Source organism: Thalassophryne amazonica, chromosome 12, assembly GCF_902500255.1.
Source record: "Thalassophryne amazonica chromosome 12, fThaAma1.1, whole genome shotgun sequence".
NCBI classification, from domain to species: Eukaryota; Metazoa; Chordata; class Actinopteri; order Batrachoidiformes; family Batrachoididae; genus Thalassophryne; species Thalassophryne amazonica.
This window is the reverse complement of record NC_047114.1, coordinates 58,048,528-58,070,604: the sequence shown is the minus strand read 5'-3', so window position 1 is coordinate 58,070,604 and position 22,077 is coordinate 58,048,528. Positions and strand designations below refer to the sequence as shown.

Below are 22,077 nucleotides of genomic sequence, written 5' to 3'. Positions count from 1 at the left end.
ATCTTGAAAGTTGAATTCTGAGAACTGCCCAAGTTGCCCAAAAGGCAAACAAAAAACTTTTACTTCGATAACCCTATAGAACATGTTACTATATAAAAGTTCAATGTATTCAACATTTCCAGGTCAACCTTTTGGCAATTAGACTAAAAACTGCACATTTTTCGAAATTTCACAAAAGTTCGTGTATTAGGTGGCACCCCTAAATCTCAATGGAATCCCTCCAAACTTTGCAAAAGTCAGTTTTCTGTTTATTACAACAACATTCAATGATATATATATATATATATATATATATATATATATATATATATATATATATATATATATATATATATATATATATATATATATATTCAGAGTCAGCTGTACGAATTTCAAGAGCTGGTGAGAGATTAAAACAGATCACACATATACCAATTCAATTTATTTTATTTACAGTGCAAAATCACAACAAAGCTGCCTCAAGTCCTTTCACACGAGTAAGGTCTAACCTTACCAACCCCTAGAGCAAGCACACTGATGAGAGTGGTAAGGAAAACCTATGTTGATGCTGAGGAAGAAACCTCAAGCAGACCAGACTCAGAGGGGTCTGCTTAGGCCATTCTAACAGTTACGAGGTTTTTACAAAGTTTTACAGAGCTGAAAAAACAGAAAACAGGAAAACCAAAATAGCATCAAAAACAAAATGCATTATTGATTTCACTCATAAAAGCAGTCTTCATGGAAGACTGCATTCAGAAAGCAGACTGCAGTGGCTCAGAGAGATCACCCTCAGCAGAGTGGTACACGGGCTGCTGCATCAGCTTCAACCAGGGCGTCTTGTGGTCAGTCCAGCGCCCTGTGGTGTGCAGCAGTTGTCCACAGGACGTCTCATCCATGCCTCGGACAGAGAGAAAAAGAGCAGAATCAGTCAGCTGGAAATAACTGCACCAAAGATATGAGTTCACGAACAGCAAATCGACGGGGAAGCAGAGAGACGACTAAGGTCATCGCTGGCAGCTAGCCCCAAGCTTCACTGACAGACCCAGAAATTAGATGAAGTGGGGTCGAGACCTGTTCCATTGCTAATAAGATGAGTTAAAGGGATAAGAAGCATAGTACCATACTATGCCAGTATGCTAACCATATGAGTGGGAGAATAGATGTGTCTTTAGTCTGGACTTGAATGTCTCTACAGAATCTGGCTGTTTTATCTCCGCAGGGAGATCATTCCACAAAACAGGGGCATGATAAGAGAAGGCCCTGTGACCTGCAGACTTTTTATTCATGCTAGGGACACAAAGCAGCCCTACATCCTGAGAACTCAGAGCCCGGGCCAGTACGTAGAGTGTAATTAGATCAGCTAAGTAGGGAGGTGCTAGTCTGTGAAATTTTAGAGGTTAATAACAGAACCTTAAAATCCGACCTCATAGAGACAGGAAGCCAGTGAAGAGACGCCATAATTGGTGTCGAATGTGGTCGAATTTTCTGCATCTTGTCAAAATTCTGGAAGCAGCATTTTAAACCAGCTAGAAACCCCTAATGCTGGACTATGGTAAACCAGAAAATAGAACCTTGCAGTAATCCAATCTAGAGACAAATGTATGGATCAGAGTCTCTGCATCAACCAAAGACAGGATGGGACAAATCCTCGCTGTGTTATGAAGGTGGAAAAAAGCAGTCCTTTTGATTTCTCTAGTGTGTAGGTCAATGGAGAACGTGGGATCAAAAATCACACCAAGCTTCCTCACTTTGTCAGTGTGATCTATGACGCACGAGGCTAGGTTAAGAGTTAGCTGGTGAAACTGATGATGTCTTCTAAACCAAGAACCATCATTTTGGTCTTGTCTGAATTTAAAAGTAAGAAATTGCTGGACATCCAGCTGTTCACTGATGCAAGGCAATCCTCTAAAGTCATTGTGTATCAGATTACCCACCGTTATCACCATTACCAAGTCTTCATTACCCTTGTTCTACTCAAAACTTTGGTAATTGTCCAATAAATGCATTTATTTTTTTCATCAAAGCTCTTAGTTTTGTGCGACTACTTTTGTCTTGTTAGTTATATTTGTTTTTTTTATAGTCAGCACCTCTTCAGTATTGGTGTGCTCTTCCTTTTTTTCCACTGTAAAATGTGACCTAAGCAATATTTGTAGATTAAACATTTAAAAGTTGACCAAAAGCAGCGAAACAGCAGTTTCATGGGTTAAAGCTTGTTCCATGTTTTTGTGTTCCTATCAATGTGTGAATGCAGCATTAAAAGTGACACTTTAACTATCAGTAGCCAGAATATTTGTACTCTGTAGACATACAGTATATTCTGATATGCATAAAACAGGTTTCTTTAAAGTAAATTCTGTATCTTGATTTCTCTCAGGAAAACAAAAATCACAAGGAAGCAAGCAGGGCTCCAACAGTGAAAGCGAGGAATGGTACCAGGGTAAATATTGTTCTTTATGCTTTAACTTGTTATTTTTCTGCCCTATTTAAAGGAAATAAGTAACAATATTTATCCATTGTTGGAAAGTCAACTATATGCATTTATTTCCTCTCTGAAAGTGAATCACTATTGATTAGATTTTTGAGGAGCACTTCATTCATGTTCTTTCTAAGAAAAACTAAGAAATCATGTGTACGTAAGTATTCACACCCTTTACTCAGTACTTTGTTGATGAACCTTTGACAGCCATTACTGTCTCAAGTCTTCTTGAATATGATGCCACAAGCTTGGTGCACATATCTTTGGGCACTTTTGCCCATTCCTCTTTGCAGCACTTCTTAAGCTTCATCAGGTTGGATGTGGAGCGTCAGTGCAGAGCCATTTTCAGATCTCTCCAGAGATGTTTAATCAGATTCAGGTCTGGGCTCTGGCTGGACCACTCAAGGACATACAGAGTTGTCCTGAATCCACTCCTTTGAGATCTTGGCTGTGTGCTTAGGGTCATTGTCCTGCTGAAAGATGAACCGTCACCCCAGTCTGAGGTCAAGAGCACTCTGGAGCAGGTTTTCATCCAGAATGTCTCGGTACATTCCTGCATTCATCTTTCCCTCAATCCTGACTAGTCTCCCAGTTCCTGCTGCTGAAAAACATCCCCACAGCATGATGCTGCCACCACCACGCTTCACTGCAGGGATGGTGCCTGGCTTCCTCCAAACATGACACCTGGCATTCACACCAAAGAACCTTAAAATCAGACCTCACAGAGACCAGATATATTTGTTTCTCATGGTCTGAGAGTCCTTCAGGTGCCTTTTGGCAAACTCCAGGTGGGATGCCATGTGCCTTTTACTAAGGAGTGGCTTCCATCTGGCCACTCTACCATACAGGCCTGATTGGTGGATTGTTGCAGAGATGATTGTCTTTCTGGAAAGTTCTCCTCTCTTCACAGAGGAATGCTGGCCCCAGCTAACAATTGCCGGAATGTTGCACAGAAGTTGCAACGTTGTGTTGCAACGTGAATTTGTAGACTCCCCACAACGTTGATGCAATGTTGTCAGCAACGTTGCTGACAACATTGTAGCAACGTGAATTTGTGGGGAGTCTACAAATTCACGTTGTTACAACATTGTCAGCAACCTTCCAGCAACGTTGCATTTACGTTATGCGTTACCTGGGGGCGCTCTGACAGAGTGACCATCGGGTTCTTGGTCACCTCCCTGACTAAGGCCCTTCTCACTCAGTTTAGACTGGCAGCCAGCTCTGGGCAGAGTCCTGGTGGATACAAAGCTCTTCCACTTATGGATGATGGAGGCCACTGTGCTCATTGGGACCTTCAAAGCAGCAGAAAGGTTTGTGTATGCTTCCCCAGATTTGTGCCTCGAGACAATCCTGTCTCGTAGGTCTACAGACAATTCCATTGACTTCATGTTTGGTTTGTGCTCTGACATGCATTGTCAACTGTGAAACCTTATATGTAGACAGGTGTGTGCCTTTCCAAATTATGTCCAATGAACTGAATTTACCCCAGGTGGACTCCACTTAAGCTGTAGAAACATTTCAAGGATGATCAGCGGAAATAGGATGGGCATGAGCTCAGTTTTGATCTTCATAGCAAAGGCTGTGAATGCCTACGTACGTGTGAGTGAGATTTTTTTTTTTACTTTTAATAAATTTGCAAAAATGAAGAAAAAAAAAACGTTTTCACATTCTCATTATGAGGTATTGTGTGTAGAATTTTGAGGGAAACAAATTATTTTATCCATTTTGGAATGAGGCTGGAACATAACAAAATTGTTGTGTGGGCCGCCAGAAGAGGAGGTACTGCTGGCCCACCACCAGAGGGTGCCCTGCCTGAAGTGCGGGCTTCAGGCACGAGAGGGCGCTGCCGCCTCCAGGAACAAGCCGTGGTGACAGCTGTCACTCATCATCCATGACAGCTGTCACTAATCATCTACTCACATCTGGCATAAAAGCAGGAAGACACCTCCACCACATTGCCGAGATATCATCTTCTACAAGAGGTAATATCCTCAGCCGTTTGTGATTACAATATTTGTATATTGTGAGTGTTTGCAGGAGTACCGGTACCTCCGTCGGTGAAAGCTGAGAGAGCGCTGAAGGCACTCTTTTCCCCTGAGGAATCTACAGTACTCTGCAAGTTATTGAGTGAGAGGTGGAGGTGGAATTCCCACCAGGATTGTTACTGGGTGTTCACACACCCACCCTTGACTGTCTTTGCGTTCTGCCAGCAGTACCAGATCCGACACGCCGTGACGGTGGCCACCTGGGGACTTCGGGACTTGGTGGCTCCAGTATCCCTCGGGTTCGGTGGCCGTGGAAATCGTGTGGTTCCGGTTCGTTTCCAGACGGGCGTCTCCTATCGTTGAGCCTGCCCACACGACACCTTTATTGATTGACTTGTGCACATTCTGTAATCTGCTGTGTTTGGTTGTGACATTCACAACAGTAAAGTGTTCTAATTTGACTCCTTCCATTGTCCGTTCATTTACGCCCCCTGTTGTGCGTCCGTGTCACTACACTTTCCCAACAGGATATCTCGGCCAGCGTCATGGACTCCGAGGGGCGTCACCCGGCTGTTGAACGACCAATGGGAGAGCAGGGAGCGCAGGCGTCTGCAGGAGGCGTGATTGGTGAGCTACAGCACATTCTCACCGCCTTTACGGCTCGGATGGATCAAATAGCCGAGCAAAACATCCTCCTGAACCGCAGGGTGGAGGCTCTCTCCGCGCAAGTGGCGGCGAACGCTCAGGGCGCTGCTGCAGCTCCTCCTCCTGCCGACCCTGTGCAGGATGTGAATGTTCCAGTGGTGGTTCAACAACCCCTCCCACCATCCCCTGAAGCATACATAAGCCCTCCTGAGCCATACGGAGGTTGGTGGAGACTGTGCGCGGACTTCTCATGCAGGTGTTCGCTCGTCTTCGCACAACGTCCCGTCATGTACGCGTCAGACGCAAGCAAGATAGCTTATGTGATCACTCTGCTTCGGGGGAGAGGCACGCGCTTGGGCTACGGCGCTTTGGGAGCAAAATTCACGGCTCCTTCACACGTACACTGGGTTTGTGAGGGAGTTCAGAACTGTGTTTGATCACCATAACAGGGGAGAGACCGCTTCAACTGTGCTGCTGTCAATGAGACAGGGACGCCGAAGCGCAGCCGCTTATGCAGTCGACTTCCGCATCGCGGCTGCGAGGTCCGGCTGGAATAACGCTGCGCTCCGCGCTGCCTTCGTAAACGGACTGTCGTCAGTCCTGAAGGAGCACCTGGTGGCCAAGGATGAACCGCGGGAATTAGATGGGCTTATTGATCTTGTTATACGGTTAGACAGTCGGTTGGAGGAACGCCGTCGGGAACGAGGCAAAGGGCATGGCCGGGCGCGCGCCGTCCCTCTTCCTTCCGGGTCCGAGAAAGGTCCGCCCTTCCCACGCTCCCTGGCCTCTACGTCCCGTGGGGCGACAGCTCCCCCTGCTGACGAAGCTATGGACACGAGCAGGGCCACATTTAGACCACCAAATAGACAGAGGAGGCTTCCCCGCGGGGCGTGTTTTGTTTGTGGCTCAATGGAGCATCAATTGAGCAATTGCCCCGAACGGTTAAACACCAACGCCCGCCCCTAGAAACTGGACTTAGGGTGGGCCAAGAAATTCACGTGGGACACACACACATTGCCACACGGCTCCCAGTTAAAATCCTTAGCGGGGATTTAAACCTTCAGGCCCCAGCACTGGTAGACACAGGGTCAGAAGGGAATCTGCTAGACAGCAGATGGGCCAGGGAGGTAGGGCTCCCTCTGGTGGCGCTACCTTCACCATTGCAGGTGCGAGCACTAGATGGCACCCTACTCCCTTTAATCACACATAGGACACCACCAGTAACTCTGGTAGTGTCAGGGAATCATAGGGAGGAGATTGAGTTTTTTGTGACTCCTTCTACCTCCCGTGTGATTCTGGGGTTCCCCTGGATATTGAAACACAATCCCCGGATTGATTGGCCGTCCGGGGTGGTGGTACAGTGGAGCGAGACCTGCCATCGTGTGTGTTTGGGATCCTTGGTTCCTCCCGGTTCCCAGGCTAAGGAGCAGGTCAAAGTTCCCCCCAATCTGTCGGCGGTGCCGGTTGAGTACCACGATCTTGCTGACGTTTTCAGCAAGGATCGGGCACTCACTCTTCCCCCGCACCGTCCGTACAATTGTGCCATCGATTTGTTGCCAGGCGTGGAGTTCCCGTCCAGCAGGCTGTACAACCTCTCCCGACCTGAGCGCGAATCAATGGAGACCTACATCCGGGACTCCTTAGCTGCCGGGCTGATCCGTAACTCCACCTCTCCGATGGAAGCAGGTTTCTTTTTTGTGGGCAAAAAAGATGGCAATCTTCGTCCATGCATTGATTACCGGGGGCTGAACGAGATCACGGTTCGCAACCGATACCCGTTGCCTTTGTTGGATTCGGTGTTCACCCCCCTGCATGGAGCCAAAATCTTCACAAAGTTGGATCTTAGGAACGCATACCACCTAGTTCGGATCCGGAAGGGAGACGAATGGAAGACGGCATTCAACACCCCATTAGGTCATTTTGAGTACCTGGTCATGCCGTTCGGCCTCACTAACGCCCCCGCGACGTTCCAAGCTTTGGTTAATGACGTCTTGCGGGACTTCCTGCACCGATTCGTTTTCGTATACCTGGATGATATACTCATCTTTTCTCCGGACCCTGAGACTCATGTACGGCATGTACGTCAGGTCCTGCAGCGGTTGTTGGAGAACCGGCTGTTTGTGAAGGGCGAGAAGTGTGAGTTTCACCGCACTTCCTTGTCCTTCCTGGGGTTTATCATCTCCTCCAACTCCGTCGCCCCGGATCCGGCCAAGGTCGCAGCGGTGAGAGACTGGCCCCAACCTACGAGCCGTAGGAAGCTGCAACAGTTCCTCGGCTTCGCAAATTTTTACAGGAGGTTCATTAAGGGGTATAGTCAGGTAGTTAGCCCCCTGACAGCCCTGACCTCACCAAAAGTTCCCTTCACCTGGTCGGATCGGTGCGATGCCGCGTTCAGGGAGTTGAAACAGCGCTTCTCGACTGCACCTGTCTTGGTGCAGCCCGATCCTAGTCGCCAGTTTGTGGTTGAAGTGGACGCCTCTGACTCAGGGATAGGAGCCGTGCTATCCCAGAGCGGAGAGACCGATAAGGTTCTTCACCCGTGTGCCTATTTTTCCTGCAGGTTGACCCCAGCAGAGCGGAACTATGACGTGGGCAATCGAGAGCTCCTTGCGGTGAAAGAGGCTCTTGAGGAGTGGAGACACCTGCTGGAGGGAGCGTCAGTGCCTTTCACGGTTTTTACTGACCACCGGAACCTGGAGTATATCAGGACCGCCAAGCAACTGAACCCCAGGCAAGCCCGCTGGTCACTGTTTTTCAGCCGTTTTGACTTCCGGATCACCTACTGCCCCGGGACCAAGAACCAGAGATCGGATGCCCTGTCCCGGGTGCACGAACGGGAAGTCAAGACCGAGCTGTCGGATCCACCGGAACCCATCTTACCGGAGTCCACTATCGTGGCTACCCTAACCTGGGACGTGGAGAAGACCGTCCGGGAGGCCCTGGCATGGAGCCCAGATCCCGGAACAGGACCGAGAAACAGACTGTACGTCCCACCAGAGGCCAGAGCTGCCGTCCTGGACTTCTGTCACGGGTCCAAACTCTCCTGCCACCCAGGGGTGCGTAGGACCGTGGCAGTGGTCCGGCAGCGCTTCTGGTGGGCGTCCCTGGAGACTGATGTCCGGGCTTACATCCAGGCCTGCACCACCTGCGCCAGGGGCAAGGCGGACCACCAGAAGGCACAGGGACTCCTACAGCCACTTCCTGTGCCTCATCGCCCCTGGTCCCACATCGGTCTGGATTTTGTCACGGGCCTCCCGCCGTCCCGGGGACACACCACCATTCTCACGATAGTGGACCGATTCTCCAAGGCGGCCCACTTCGTGGCCCTTCTGAAGCTCCCGTCGGCCCAGGAGACGGCGGATCTCCTGGTCCACCATGTCGTCCGGCTGCATGGGATACCTACAGACATCGTTTCGGATCGCGGTCCCCAGTTCCCGGCAGAAACTTCTCCATACCTGCGAGGAGAATCAGGCCACCGTAAGCCTCTCGTCTGGGTATCACCCACAGACTAACGGACAGGCCTAACGGGCCAACCAAGAGTTGGAGCAAGCCCTTAGGTGCATGACCTCCGCACACCCGACGGCTTGGAGTGAACATCTGGCCTGGATCGAGTACGCTCATAACAGCCAAGTGTCCTCTGCCACCGGCCTCTCCCCGTTCGAGGTGTGTCTGGGGTACCAACCCCCTTTGTTTCCTTTGGTGGAGGGAGAGGTCGGTGTGCCCTCGGTCCAGGCCCACCTGCGGAGATGCCGTCGGGTGTGGCGCACCGCCCGTTCGGCCTTGTTGAGGGCCCAGACGAGGGCGAAAGCCCATGCAGACCGTCGACGGTCCCCGGCCCCCGCATACCAGTCCGGGCAGGAGGTATGGCTTTCCACCAAGGACATTCCACTTCAGGTCGAGTCCCCCAAGCTGAAAGACCGCTTCATTGGACCCTTCACCATCCTCAAGGTCCTCAGTCCTACCGCAGTGAGGGTCCAACTCCCGGCCTCACTGCGGATCCATCCGGTCTTCCATGTCTCCAGAATCAAACCGCATCACACCTCACCCCTCTGTGCACCCGGTCCAGCGCCGCCTCCTGCCCGTATTATCGACGGGGAGCCGGCTTGGACAGTACGCCGGCTCTTGGACGTCCGTCGAATGGGCCGGGGCTTTCAGTATTTGGTGGACTAGGAGGGGTATGGACCCGAAGAACGCTCCTGGGTGAAGAGGAGCTTCATCCTGGACCCGGCCCTCCTGGCCGATTTCTACCATCGCCACCCGAACAAGCCTGGTCGGGCGCCAGGAGGCGCCCGTTGAGGGGGGAGTCCTGTTGTGTGGGCCGCCAGAAGAGGAGGTACTGCTGGCCCACCACCAGAGGGCGCCCTGCCTGAAGTGCGGGCTTCAGGCACGAGAGGGCGCTGCCGCCTCCAGGAACAAGCCGTGGTGACAGCTGTCACTCATCATCCATGACAGCTGTCACTAATCATCTACTCACATCTGGCATAAAAGCAGGAAGACACCTCCACCACATTGCCGAGATATCATCTTCTACAAGAGGTAATATCCTCAGCCGTTTGTGATTACAATATTTGTATATTGTGAGTGTTTGCAGGAGTACCGGTACCTCCGTCGGTGAAAGCTGAGAGAGCGCTGAAGGCACTCTTTTCCCCTGAGGAATCTACAGTACTCTGCAAGTTATTGAGTGAGAGGTGGAGGTGGAATTCCCACCAGGATTGTTACTGGGTGTTCACACACCCACCCTTGACTGTCTTTGCTTTCTGCCAGCAGTACCAGATCCGACACGCCGTGACGGTGGCCACCTGGGGACTTCGGGACTTGGCGGCTCCAGTATCCCTCGGGTTCGGTGGCAGTGGAAATCGTGTGGTTCCGGTTCGTTTCCAGACGGGCGTCTCCTATCGTCGAGCCTGCCCACACACCTTTATTGATTGACTTGTGCACATTCTGTAATCTGCTGTGTTTGGTTGTGACATTCACAACAGTAAAGTGTTCTAATTTGAGTCCTTCCATTGTCCGTTCATTTACGCCCCCTGTTGTGGGTCCGTGTCACTACACTTTCCCAACAAAAATGTGGAAAAAGTGAAGCGCTGTGAATACTTTCTGGAACAAGATTATTTTCCAATTTTAAAAAAATGATTTGAGTGGATACATTGGGATAGGTTGTAGAAATTTGAATTCACATGTCTATGACGTCAAGTGTCACTGCCCACAATCCCACGGGCCTTGCTGTCAGGGACCGTTGGTCAGTCTCCGCCCCCTCGCTGATAGAGGTCCTGGCCCTGCTGCTCTACCAAGCTGGTGTGGAAATCTTTCTTCATCAACATCCTATTTCCTTTCCAAAGAAAATTTCATAGTTGAAAGATTATTTGTCTCATCGTGGAGTACGCTGGCTCTTATTTTATTCTCTTTCCATCCTTTAACCTGCAGGAGCGAGTAACATTCGGCTTACACAGCTGCTGTCGTCCAGCCCTTCCTTCTCCAGTGAGGCCTCAGACTTCCCAGGACACAGCTCCTCTCTGCTCAGCCACAACGCTCCGTCAGCGGGCCGCAGTGCTCCTCGTGGAGCATTAGGTGGCAACTTGAACGTCCAGGTGGTGCTGTCAGATGGAGAAGCTGCTTTATCAAGCCAAGGTGAAACCCCCCCCAACTAATTATCTTCAGTAAAGACCATTAGGTAGCTGATTAGAGTAGTGAGACCTTTACTAAGATTGTAATTTTGTCCATAACAGAAGTGTGTTTCAGACCATCCAGAACTTGATTTGCTGCATTACTTAGGCATGTACATATGGTTTAAGAATAACAATCTGTTGTCAGTAGGTCCTTCTTTTCCTTTAGTTTCTAGGGGACTCATGTACAAAGACTTGTGTGGATTTCCTCTGAGCCGGCCATAGTTCTGCACGCAACTCCAGTAACACTGGCCTTGGTAACTGGAATCGGCTTATGAGCCAATTATTGTCATTTGCAAGTAAATCCTCGTGTTCCCTGAATACACACTCACCTCAGATTGCACCATTTGCAAGGTCCTCTAACAACTCTAATGCAGCCACAGTTAGTGCCATTTTCCTTATCACTTTGAGCATGCTTTTGTATCCACCCATGTACTTGCTAACACATGGATGTGTTAATTGTTCATCAGTGTGTCTCTGATGTGCACATCACTCTGATGACTTCTTGTTTTCAGACTATCATACAGTTTCCCAGCATCACCTCTATGTGTTGGCAGAGGAACAATAGCTGTAGAAACGTGTGTATGCCAGCTGTGATTTTTGCATGGCGCACCATGCATTTCCATGGTCAGTTCATTTTTGATACATCTGAATGTTAGCATGGAGACAGATGCATGCTTTGTACATGAGTCCCCAGGGTATGTGCCAGTCCAGTGTGTCTGTGGGTTGTTTGAGCCAAGATGTGTATAGCTACACACTTCACAGAGTGGACTAGCATCCGCATGATTTGTGCCCGGCCCTGTAGTGGAGCCATGTTACCTCCTGTCAAGCAATTCAGGAATATCGAGAAAAAGATAAAAGCAACAGCCCCAGGAGTCGCCCATTATGAATATTCACTTGATTTAAAGTGTTGTAAAACATTTTTTTTTTAAATTCAGAGCTGTCAGATTGTAAGGATGTACTGCAGATCTTTTTGAATTGATAATAATAATAAAAAACAAACATTACCATTATCTTTTGAGGTGGTTCTGCAGTGTAGCAGAGCAAACATAACTAAATTTAATAAATAATAATAATAAATTACACAGCAGGGTGAGCATCAGTCCATTTTCACAAAAACCTGGAGAAAATGTTCAACAATGTAGAATTACACTTGGAGGCAGACTGATAAAAGGTTGGAGCTAGGGCACTTAAAATGACTTTAAAATGGTGATAAAAATTTATTGATTGGATGGTTTTCCTAAAATGTAGTGAAGCCGTATAAAATTGGGTGTGAAATATTTTAACATAATAAACCAACTGAAAGTTGTGATGTTTGGGGTCTTATATAGTTATATAAAACAACAAAACACTTTACTTTGATTCAGTACATTTGAAGGTTTTAAATCTGCACGTTTGCAGGTGTGAGTGCAGCAGGCTTCAGGCCCAAACCCAACCCGTTGCAGGATGTAGCTCAAGTCTCAGGTGCGTTTGTGCTGGAAGGACCAGCAGCAGGTAACAAGTCCCCCCCATACACGTGTACGATCACCGCATGTTCTGGTCTGCAAACATTCTGCATCTGTTTGTCATGTCTTACTGACTAAATGAGGAAAACTCTGTGTGTGTATGTGTGCAGGAGTGGTTATTCAGAGCGATCTTTGCAGTGATGCTCCTATCAGTGGACTGACGGCTCTCAGTAACGGCACCGTGTTGATATTTAAAGGTCGGTATCAGTGTGTGGATTATATAACTGTGTAGCTCTGTGGACACAGCTGGTCTCTGTGCTGCCAACTCAGCTCATCTGTCATGAAGTGTGAATGACATTTATTTACATACTTGTAATCATGCATAACGGGGATAAATGATTCTGGTTACATTCATGTAATGTTTGATCTTTGTATGTGCTGCACATGGTTTGTGCGTGTCAATCGCATGTTCTCTCCAGGTGAGGTGTTCTGGTCGGTTGATCCAGTCAGTCACTTGGCTGGTCGTCCACAGAGCATCAGAGACATTCTGGGTGTCTCTGGTCCGATCGATACAGTCTTCACACGTTGTAACTGCCATGGAAAGACCTATATCATCAAGGTACATACACTTTAACCACCTCCTCCTGTCCCCAGTCTCCTCAAAGTCCAAGCTCAAGTCAGGGCGTTAGCGGCACCCCAACTCCTGTCAGCATTAATACCTCACAATGGTACCCACATCTTAACTACAAGCACAATTACGTCTCTTAACACTAAAAACACCATTATCTATCATCAAACAATTCTCAGTAAACAAATTCTCTTTAAACAAAGTGGCGCAGTGTCTCATCTGACCAGAACAGGTACAAACCCGGGAACTCTATGCTGTGAGGGAAAAGTACTAAAATCACTCATCCCACTGTGGCCTCACCTCATGTTCTTAATCTGGTATCAGATGTACAACAGCAGCCCTTAATGGATAAGAATGGTATATGAACCCATCTCGGATGAAGCGGAAGAAAATGGATGGATGAATGATATAAGAGTGGCTTGACTTGAATGCCTCAAGTCAAGCCATCATCTCAATGTAAACATCTGGGATTATGTTGCCAGATCATTCACAAAGACTAAATGTATTCCATCAAGATACATTTTTAACACCATCAGTTGATTTTTCATTTTAATTTTTGTTCAGTTTAACTCGAAGTTTTTTTTGTAAAACTTACATTCACAGCTTTTTAAAAGGTATATTTTTTTTGTTTTATTGCTTTAATATGCTTGATTAGTTCCAATTTTCAAACTAATTCTTTATACTTCTATAAACTCAGCTCTATGTACATTTGTGAAAACTACCCAGCAACTGTGCACAACAGATCTTCAGTTACTATAACTTCAGAATTGCACACTTCAACACTAAGTGGGCAGATTAGTGTTGACGCATTCGTGCGTCCGTGTCAGTCACTTTCGTGTACGTGTGATAACTTGAGTATGAGCTGAGCCCTTTAAGGGCCCCAACATTTTAAAATGTATCAGAACTGCTTGAATTCTGCATCTGGCCAAGGAATGTTTTGTTTCTGAGCTTCATACCCCTTACCTAAGGATATGACATTAGTATATTATTCATTGCTCTTAAATATATGAGAATTTTGTGTATCATGTCTTTACCCCATCCCTGGGGCCCTCTTAGTGGGATCAAAAGAAGGTAGGGTAGTCGAGAGCCCTAGCTCCAACCTGAGTATACAGTATATGAACTGATCCTTTATTTGGGACAGACATTTGTCCAATGAGTGACACGATGGTTTAGTAATTAACACTGCCTCGCAGCGAAGAGGTCCTCAGGTTCACCTACAGCCTGGTTCCTGCTGTGTGGAGTTTGCGTGGGCTCCTTCAAGGTGATCCAGCCATCTCCCACTTCCAAAGACACGTAGGTTAAATGAATTGGTGACTCTAAACTGACAGTGTGGATGTTTGTGTCTGTTTATGTCAGCCCTGCGATAGACCAGCAGCCTGTCCAGGGTGTATCCTGCTACTTGCCCAGCACCGGAATAAGATTTTAAAATGGATGATTTTTCCTAGGGAGGTGTAATCAAATGCATTGATACGAAATACTGGATGGGAATTTTTGGCACAGGAGTGTCTTGTTTGAATGTAGAATTGTGCATAACAATTGGCAAATGTCATATTAAAATCAAGTAGGCTAATATTTTCAGCATCACACGACAACTAATCTGTAACAAGCTTAAAAAAAAAAAAAAAGGTTCAAGCTTCAGCAGGTCTACTAAATGTTAAAAGAAGAAAAAAAATTGCAGTTTGTGATGATGGATTAGAGAGCAAAGGTCTTTCAGTTCTAATGTCCTCTTATTTGCTGAAACCGATCTGCTCTCTTGCTTCAGGGGAATCAGTACTGGCGCCTAGATGGGAACATGGTGATGGAGCCGGGCTTTCCGAGACCTCTGGTTTCTGAGTTCCTGGGTCTGAGTGGAGGTATTAGTGCTGCGCTCGCTGTACCGGCCACCAGAAGCAGACAGGAAATGGTCTACTTCTTTAAGCACGGTGAGAACAGAACGGCAGCATAATTACTGCTTACCTCTCTTTTTACTGAGGCAGGTATCAGGTGCAACGAGATCAGTTAGTTAGTTATTGAGGATCTGTGTGAATGTACAAAACTTGGTCGTGTCCCCTTGCTGGATGAATAAACAAGAAACAAAGATGAGGTCTAACATCATCTATGGTCATGACTGAGTGTAACTGTCTCGGTCTGTAGGAGATATTATGCAGAAGTTCACCTTCTCTTCAGAAAGCACCCTCGCCTGCGGCAAGACACCCAACAGCATGAAGAGACGCCCCAGCCGTAAAACGGGTTAGTAGCCTGAATAATAGACCAAAGCAATTCCTGTACCAATGATAAACGCAGCGGTAACTTTAATGTTTGCAAAAAAAATGGATTTGCATCATTTTAACTTCTGAGCACATTTGGGCCACAGTTTAGCTACTCAAGAGCAATATCGTCAGCAGCACCATACAACAATGAAGTTTATCAGGCACAAAAAACAAAAAGGTGGCTTTGTAATTAGTTTTCTGAGTCTGACTGACAATTTCTTCTGTTTCTCACAACCAGATGGTTATCTGAGCAAAGAGATCAACATCAAAGTGTCTCTGAAGGAAATTCCGACCCCCGTCACCTCTGCTCTGTCCATGCCCAACCCTCAGAGGACTGACAGATACGAGTACTACATCTTCTCTGGACGTATGAACAGCGACACACAATAAAAATTCTCTTTGGCTTAAAGCAGAAAATTCATTAAGGAATTACAGTTTTCCACAAAATGCTAACATCTTTATTTTTATTAGCCAATCTGATTAACTTTCAAATAAACCATCTTCTGTCCTCTACAGCACTTTTCTTCAGTGTAGACATTTCAGGTGACCTCCTGACGTTGGCCAAACCCGACCCGCTCGCTGTATTCGCAGCATCACCCATCCTGAGCTCCGCTGTCCTGGGAACCAACTCGTTCCACAGTGTTAAACCTGCTCACCCCGTCAACTCCATCAGACACTGGCTGTGGTGTGCGTAGACACAGAGGCAACGAGTCCTGATGTTACTTGGCTTCAGTGTAGTAAATGTACATGTACTGAACAAGTGATTTTACTGCTTTTTCTGGTATATTCATGCAGATACTTTTATCTAGTGCAAGTGTAATCTTACACGAAGCAACATTTCAAGTGTTCTAACAAAAACATCACATTTAAACAACTAAAGCCCACATTTTAAAAGTGAGAACTGCTGCTGCAAATAAAAACTAAATAAAATCCATGGCTGTGTCCCAGTAATTACACTGTAATAATCTGTAGTTCATAAAGCTCAGGATTAATTTCAGGTTCAGGAGAACAAACTCTTCAATCCTTTATTATTTCCCTCCATCCTGCTTTGTTTTCTTTCCTGTGGAAGCCCCTCTGATTATATAGAACATCACAGCTACTCAATAATAGACCTAACTGCTTTATTATTAAAACAAATGTATTAACAGCCCAGTTACAGAGAAATGACAACATGAACAATATTGTAGAACTGAGACTGTCAATATGACTGTATATGAAAGAAAAACTACATAATATAACTAAAAGCTAGCTGGATCTGAGACCACACACACCAGTGACTCAGATTAACCAGAGGAACAATCACATCACAGTGTGACTGTTACATTTTAACTTGATACCATATTTATGAATATAGCGCTTGGGGGAGAGAAGCACTAAATTACTGACTCAGAAGACTGACATCATCACTGAGGGCCGCTCCCTCTGCCCATTGCTCCTCCTCTTCCTGATCTAAAGAAAGTCCCTGAGAACAGAAGACAAGAGTCTGGTTTACTGGATTGTGTATAATCACAGCTAATAACATAAGTTCTGCCTGTGCTTTGTCGTGAGTGAGTCAACAGAAACAAAGCAGAGCTGCTCAAACCTGATGTTGTGTTTGGTCTCCTACCTCTGCGGTTGAGTGTGGTCCTGGGCTCCCCCCTCCCACCTCTGGCTACTCTGACCACGAGGCTGCTGCTGAGAGGTTGACTGGACAGGGGGCGTCGCTGAGCAACACTACTGGTGTCTGCAAACAACAGAGGAAGGGTGTGGGGCGACATTGCAAGCACTTCCTCACGCAACAAAAGCTCAAGATACATGACCGATGCCACGAGTGGAACATTTAATCATCAAAAAAAATATTGTGGATGCTGATTTTGCACCATGTGCAGATTAAACCAAAAAGGTGCAGCAACATCCCGTGTTGCCACTGAAAGAATCTGAATTAAGCAGGTCTCCCATTCCCGAATTCTGGCACCTGATTGTTTATTGGCTCAAAAAAATATGATACCCAATCAAGGCATTCTATCATGTGTAATCAGTGGTAATAGTAGCACTGCAGGACACCGTGAGCAATCGTAAAGTTTTAAAAATTGAGCAAATAAATAACATGACATAACATTAGTAACATTTTAGAATCATCGGATGTAATTTATGCAGACGGGGTAAAATGTGTCTCACGCTAATTTTACAGACAGCATTTGTTTTAATTTCATTACAGCATCTTGAAATAATTTCCTCTTGAAAGTGGATTTGGCTGCACCATCACTTTGATGCCAGGTTACAATTAAAAGCTAAAAAAAAAAAAAAAAAAAAGCAAAGTATTTTCTGGTTTGGTTAATAAGTGCTCTCACTGATGACAACAGCCAGCAGAGTGCAGCGGTTAATCTCTGTGCAGGACGGTGCATTCACAGACTCAGTTTCCTGACCTCTTCAAATCTCTTCTTGAAATATACCAGTAACTTGTGCAAGGTCAAAATTATTAGCCCCCCTATGAAATTTACCATTTTCTTTAAAATTTTTCCATCCTTTTTTAAAAGCAAGGAATTTTTAATACAGCATTTCTAAACATCCTCTTTTATTTTGGATGCTTACATTATTTTACTTTGCACACAGAAACAAAATTGCACAAAAAACAAAAAGTACCAAGGTCAAAATTATTAGTCCTCCTGATGCTAATAGTCAATTGTGTGTCCTTTTTGCTGGATAACAGGCTTCAGTCCTTTGTTATAGATTTCAACAATTCTCAGACATGTCTCCTGAGGAATCCCATCCCATACTTCTTTGTTGAATCTTTCAAGCTCCTCTAGATTTGATTGTCTTCTGGCATGGAAGGTGTCTTGAGCTCACCCCACAGATTTTGAATGGGATTCAAGTCATGGCTTTGTGTAGGCCAGTCATTAATGCTCACTTCGGTCTTCTAGAGGTAATGGCAATACACTGTGACCTTGAAACTGACCCCAAGGTCACTGTAATTGACTGGTGTTGGGGGAATCACCAAAGTACACCCTTATGCTAAATATGAATGGAATTGGTCAACTGGTTCTTGAGATACCACGCTAACAATCAAAAATGGATGGACAGACAGACATGCTGAGCACTATATACCCCTGTATTTCATACTGGGGGGGGGGGGGGGGGGGGGAGTAAAAACAAAAACAAACAAACAAACAAAAAAAACAAATATACAATTATCTGTCCTTTATGCACATCTTCATATGTTGTGTGACCAATGTGTGAAGTTTCACTGAAATAAAGCAAACAATTTCTTAGGAGCTGATCTTACAGGACTCTGACAGGTGGACAGGATGATTCCTATATACCCCCTAATTTTTGTTTTTAAAGATGTAATTACCTGGATCTTGGCTAGTTGATGGCAGACTTGCATCATCACTCTGTGGCCCCGCAGAGTCTGTGTCTGCTTGGCTTTCCAAAGATGATTCAATGCCAGGACTAGACAACAAAAAACATTTTTTTTCAAACTTCAATTCAATTGAACTACATTGCCCCAAATCACCACACAAGTCAACCCCAAGGCACTTCACATGGGTAAGATCTAACCTTACCAAACCCCTGAGCAAGCACACAGGCAACAGTGGTAAAGAAAAACTCCACCTGGCTTCTTCTGAGGAAGAAACTTCAAGCAGACTTGATTTAAAGAAAACACTAAGCATCCATAAACAATTACCAGAATTATCTAGAACCTCCAAACCAAAGAGGACAAAGTAGTTTTACCTCAAAGGATAATATCACTGTTTTTGAAGATGGCTACAATTAGTGTAGTAGTAATTAGACAGGCACAGGTTCAATGAGCCACAATTTTTGAGATTCCCAATATTTTTTTCTTTTCCTTTTAGCCTTGTAGTTGGTTAGTTAAGTCTTTGTGGTGCTACTTTCAAGATGTGACTGGCTAACACACACACACACACACACACACACACACACACACACACACACACACACACACACACACACACACACACACACACACACACACACACACACACACACACACACACACACACACACACACACACAAAAATAATAAATGTCAACACTGATACACTTCAACACAACTTAAGTCTGAGTATCCTGAAGTTACTCACCCGTCCCCTTCATGCTCCATGAAGACCTCATCTCCATCGTCTGTAGCAGTACCCATCCCAGTGGATGTGGTTGCCATGGGAACAGATTGGGAGGCCATGTTGTCAGTGTTGTCTGATGGCAGAGACTCTGTAAAAACTGTCACTAATGGAAACATACTCTCAGAAATTGCCATGCAAACTGGCTTTGTCTAATTTTTCAATAGTGTACCTGGTTATACTACATATCTGTCTCACCTGGTGCAGCCACCTGTAAGGGTGTGGTTGGGACACTCCTTCCTCCCCCATCTTCCTCATGAGCAGCCAGGAAAAGAGGGGACTCATACATACCCAGACCTAAATGCAAAATACCAATCTTAGATATGATTCTTTCTTAAAATGTTTGAGTTTTTAACTAGATGTTACTTTGTGTGCGGTACCTCCTTGAGATGCCAGCTGACCTAAGTCAGAGTGTGAGGATGGCGTCTGCTGCAGCAGATCCTCTGGGGGTCCAAACCTGAACCTGGTAGACAGACCTGCCACCTGAGGAGAACTGAGAACAAGATAGAGGTCCTTAATCCTCAGATTACCCTGGTTTGGAGTGCCACGCACAGGAACTCAGAATATCAGTGTGTGAATGTAAATCGTCATTATACAAGACTTTGAACATCTGCTCTCTGATCTAACAGTGGCACGGTGTATGCATCACTGTTAAAACTCTAAAAATTCCACAAACAATTCCAGGGCACACACTTGCAAAATAGTTTCCATACAAATGAGAATTCTCCAAAACTGTCACAGGTCCCACGAGCCTACAGTGATCCTTAAACTTTCAATAAAAAAAAGAAGAACATGCATGTTCTCTTCGTTTGAGAAACGCCTACAAATGTAAAACATGGTTAAGTTTTAAACGATCATCTAAACGATTCCAAAAAGGTATAGTTCTGTGACGGAATGTTCTGGAGTTGGTGGGTGTCCATTCGGCTGCTCCCGTTTGGTGTTCGAAATCACCACAGCGGATACAGCCAGATCCGCACAGGTAGTTGGCACAAGTTTTACGCCGGATGCCCTTCCTGATGCAACTCCAGTTTTACATGGAGAAACACACACAGCCGCTGGTGTTCCAAAGAGGTCTCCCATCCCAGTACTAACCAGGTCCCGCACTGCTTAACTTCTGAGATCTGACAGGATCAGGCTTACACAGAGCAGATCGGCTGCACAGAATGTTCTGGAGTTATGGGGTAAAAACAGCAAAAATGGTGACAGAGGTCAGTTTCAGTTTGTACAGGGGTCAAAAGTTAAAGTTGCTCCAATTTCAGTAAAAAATTGTGCAAATAATTGGTTGAAATAAAAGGATAAATAAATGGAATAGTTTTGACTGTGTTGAATGTTTGGTCACCAAAGTAAAGGTCAAGCAAGGTTGACCTCCATTGAATTCAATGACAGGTGGTATATGTTACTCTGTAACGTGATGACTAAGCATGGCAGATGGTGCAAACTATTCCTGATTACAACCCTCTCAACCCAAACAATAATTTGCATAATTGTTTACTGAAATTGGAGGAACTTCAACTTTTGAGCCCTGTACAAACTGAAACCAACCTTTGTCACCATTTTTGCTGTTTTTACCCCATAACTTCAGAACATTCAGTCACAGATAGTCCAAACTATGCCATTTTGGAATCGTTATGATCAAACAAATCATGTGATATAGTTGTCAACATGACTGGAGCTTTTTTACATTTTGACCTCTGTGTAATTCTTCACTGACCCCCCTACCTGGCTACAGCTACCACCCTGGGATGGTTATCATGCATTTTTGTGTAGGTCATGGAACACTGAGGCTGGATTCTAAGTGTCATTTGGTCACCTTCAGTGGTACAGAAAACCTGCTTGGCCCATGGACTAAAAGGAGCAGACCCTAAATAAGCATGTTTTTCATTGTGTGAGAAAACAGGAGTACTCAAAATATTCATGCAGTCATTGGTCAAATACATTAAACAACTCAAGGCACAAAATCTGCTGCACTAAGTAAATTAACTGAGTTGCTCAAGCTAAATGACTAATAATTTCAGACCAAAATTGAATTATTACTTTTGACAAAGACATGAGACACAGAGTGTGTGGCTCTTACTGTATGGCTTCAGCGAAGCCATCATTTCGATGCGGGACGAACAGAGTGGGCGTGCTGGGAACCATCCTGTCGTCATCATCAAAGAAATGCTGCTGGAATACACAAACAACACCAGTACAAATGTTAGCTGATATGCTTGTGGAGTGAGACTTCTCCTGGTACGATCAACATCAATTCCCCCATGGTTTCCACACACACACACACACACACACCTCTTACCATGGTGCTTATTCCAGGTGTCAGCTGAGGGCCTCGTCCAACTGATGGTCGCCGTAGCTGAGAGACCTGCCGCTGGATGACAAATGTATGAGTGTCTCAATGTTAAATTGATTTTCACAACAATGCCCAAAGATGATTTCAGAATCAGAATTATTGCCAAGTAAGTTCTCACATACAAGGAATTTGATCTGGTGTTATTGGTGCATAAATAACACTAATAAAAAAGAAAAGGAAAAAAACTTCTGTAAGAAGTAAAAGCCAAATAGGCAAGACTATGTTGACTGTTAAATAAATATGTTTTGGGATGGGGCTTGTATCTTACAGGGATACTGACTTTGGATTTCTACATAATATTAAGGATGCAATGTTATCCTCATCTTCTTAAATACAGTGGCTTGCAAAAGTATTCAGCCCCTTGGTATTTCACACATTTTAATTTGTTTATTGCATTTCAAATACAAAAAGTAAATCAGGCCTCTCAATATAAAAATTTCAAAATCTATCTTCATTAGACTCAAAGTGAGCTGAAATTGTGATTCAGACTGTGTGATATAACCGGCGTCAAAATGCATAGAACACTGCCATCTACTGAC

The 22,077-nt window shown here is 45.5% G+C and overlaps 2 protein-coding genes across 2 annotated transcripts in view; one reads left to right on the top strand and one right to left on the bottom strand.

The window, feature by feature from the left end:
• Window positions 1–16,007, top strand: part of prg4a (proteoglycan 4a) — a 28,646-nt gene extending 12,639 nt beyond the window's left edge. Inside the window, exons 5-13 of the mRNA XM_034183751.1 lie at window positions 2,357–2,419; window positions 10,513–10,716; window positions 12,153–12,245; window positions 12,367–12,453; window positions 12,676–12,815; window positions 14,587–14,746; window positions 14,958–15,046; window positions 15,305–15,440; window positions 15,590–16,007. Of these exons, the coding sequence (XP_034039642.1) occupies window positions 2,357–2,419; window positions 10,513–10,716; window positions 12,153–12,245; window positions 12,367–12,453; window positions 12,676–12,815; window positions 14,587–14,746; window positions 14,958–15,046; window positions 15,305–15,440; window positions 15,590–15,768 (1,151 nt within the window). The 3' untranslated portion in view covers window positions 15,769–16,007. The remainder of the gene's footprint in view (window positions 1–2,356; window positions 2,420–10,512; window positions 10,717–12,152; window positions 12,246–12,366; window positions 12,454–12,675; window positions 12,816–14,586; window positions 14,747–14,957; window positions 15,047–15,304; window positions 15,441–15,589) is intronic.
• A 158-nt stretch (window positions 16,008–16,165) lies between these two features.
• The window catches only part of tpra (translocated promoter region a, nuclear basket protein), a 169,406-nt gene continuing 163,494 nt past the window's right edge, over window positions 16,166–22,077 (bottom strand). The window contains 8 exon segments of the mRNA XM_034183752.1: window positions 16,166–16,535; window positions 16,680–16,796; window positions 18,405–18,502; window positions 19,156–19,297; window positions 19,390–19,488; window positions 19,572–19,684; window positions 21,266–21,357; window positions 21,485–21,556. Of these exon segments, the coding sequence (XP_034039643.1) occupies window positions 16,477–16,535; window positions 16,680–16,796; window positions 18,405–18,502; window positions 19,156–19,297; window positions 19,390–19,488; window positions 19,572–19,684; window positions 21,266–21,357; window positions 21,485–21,556 (792 nt within the window). The 3' untranslated portion in view covers window positions 16,166–16,476.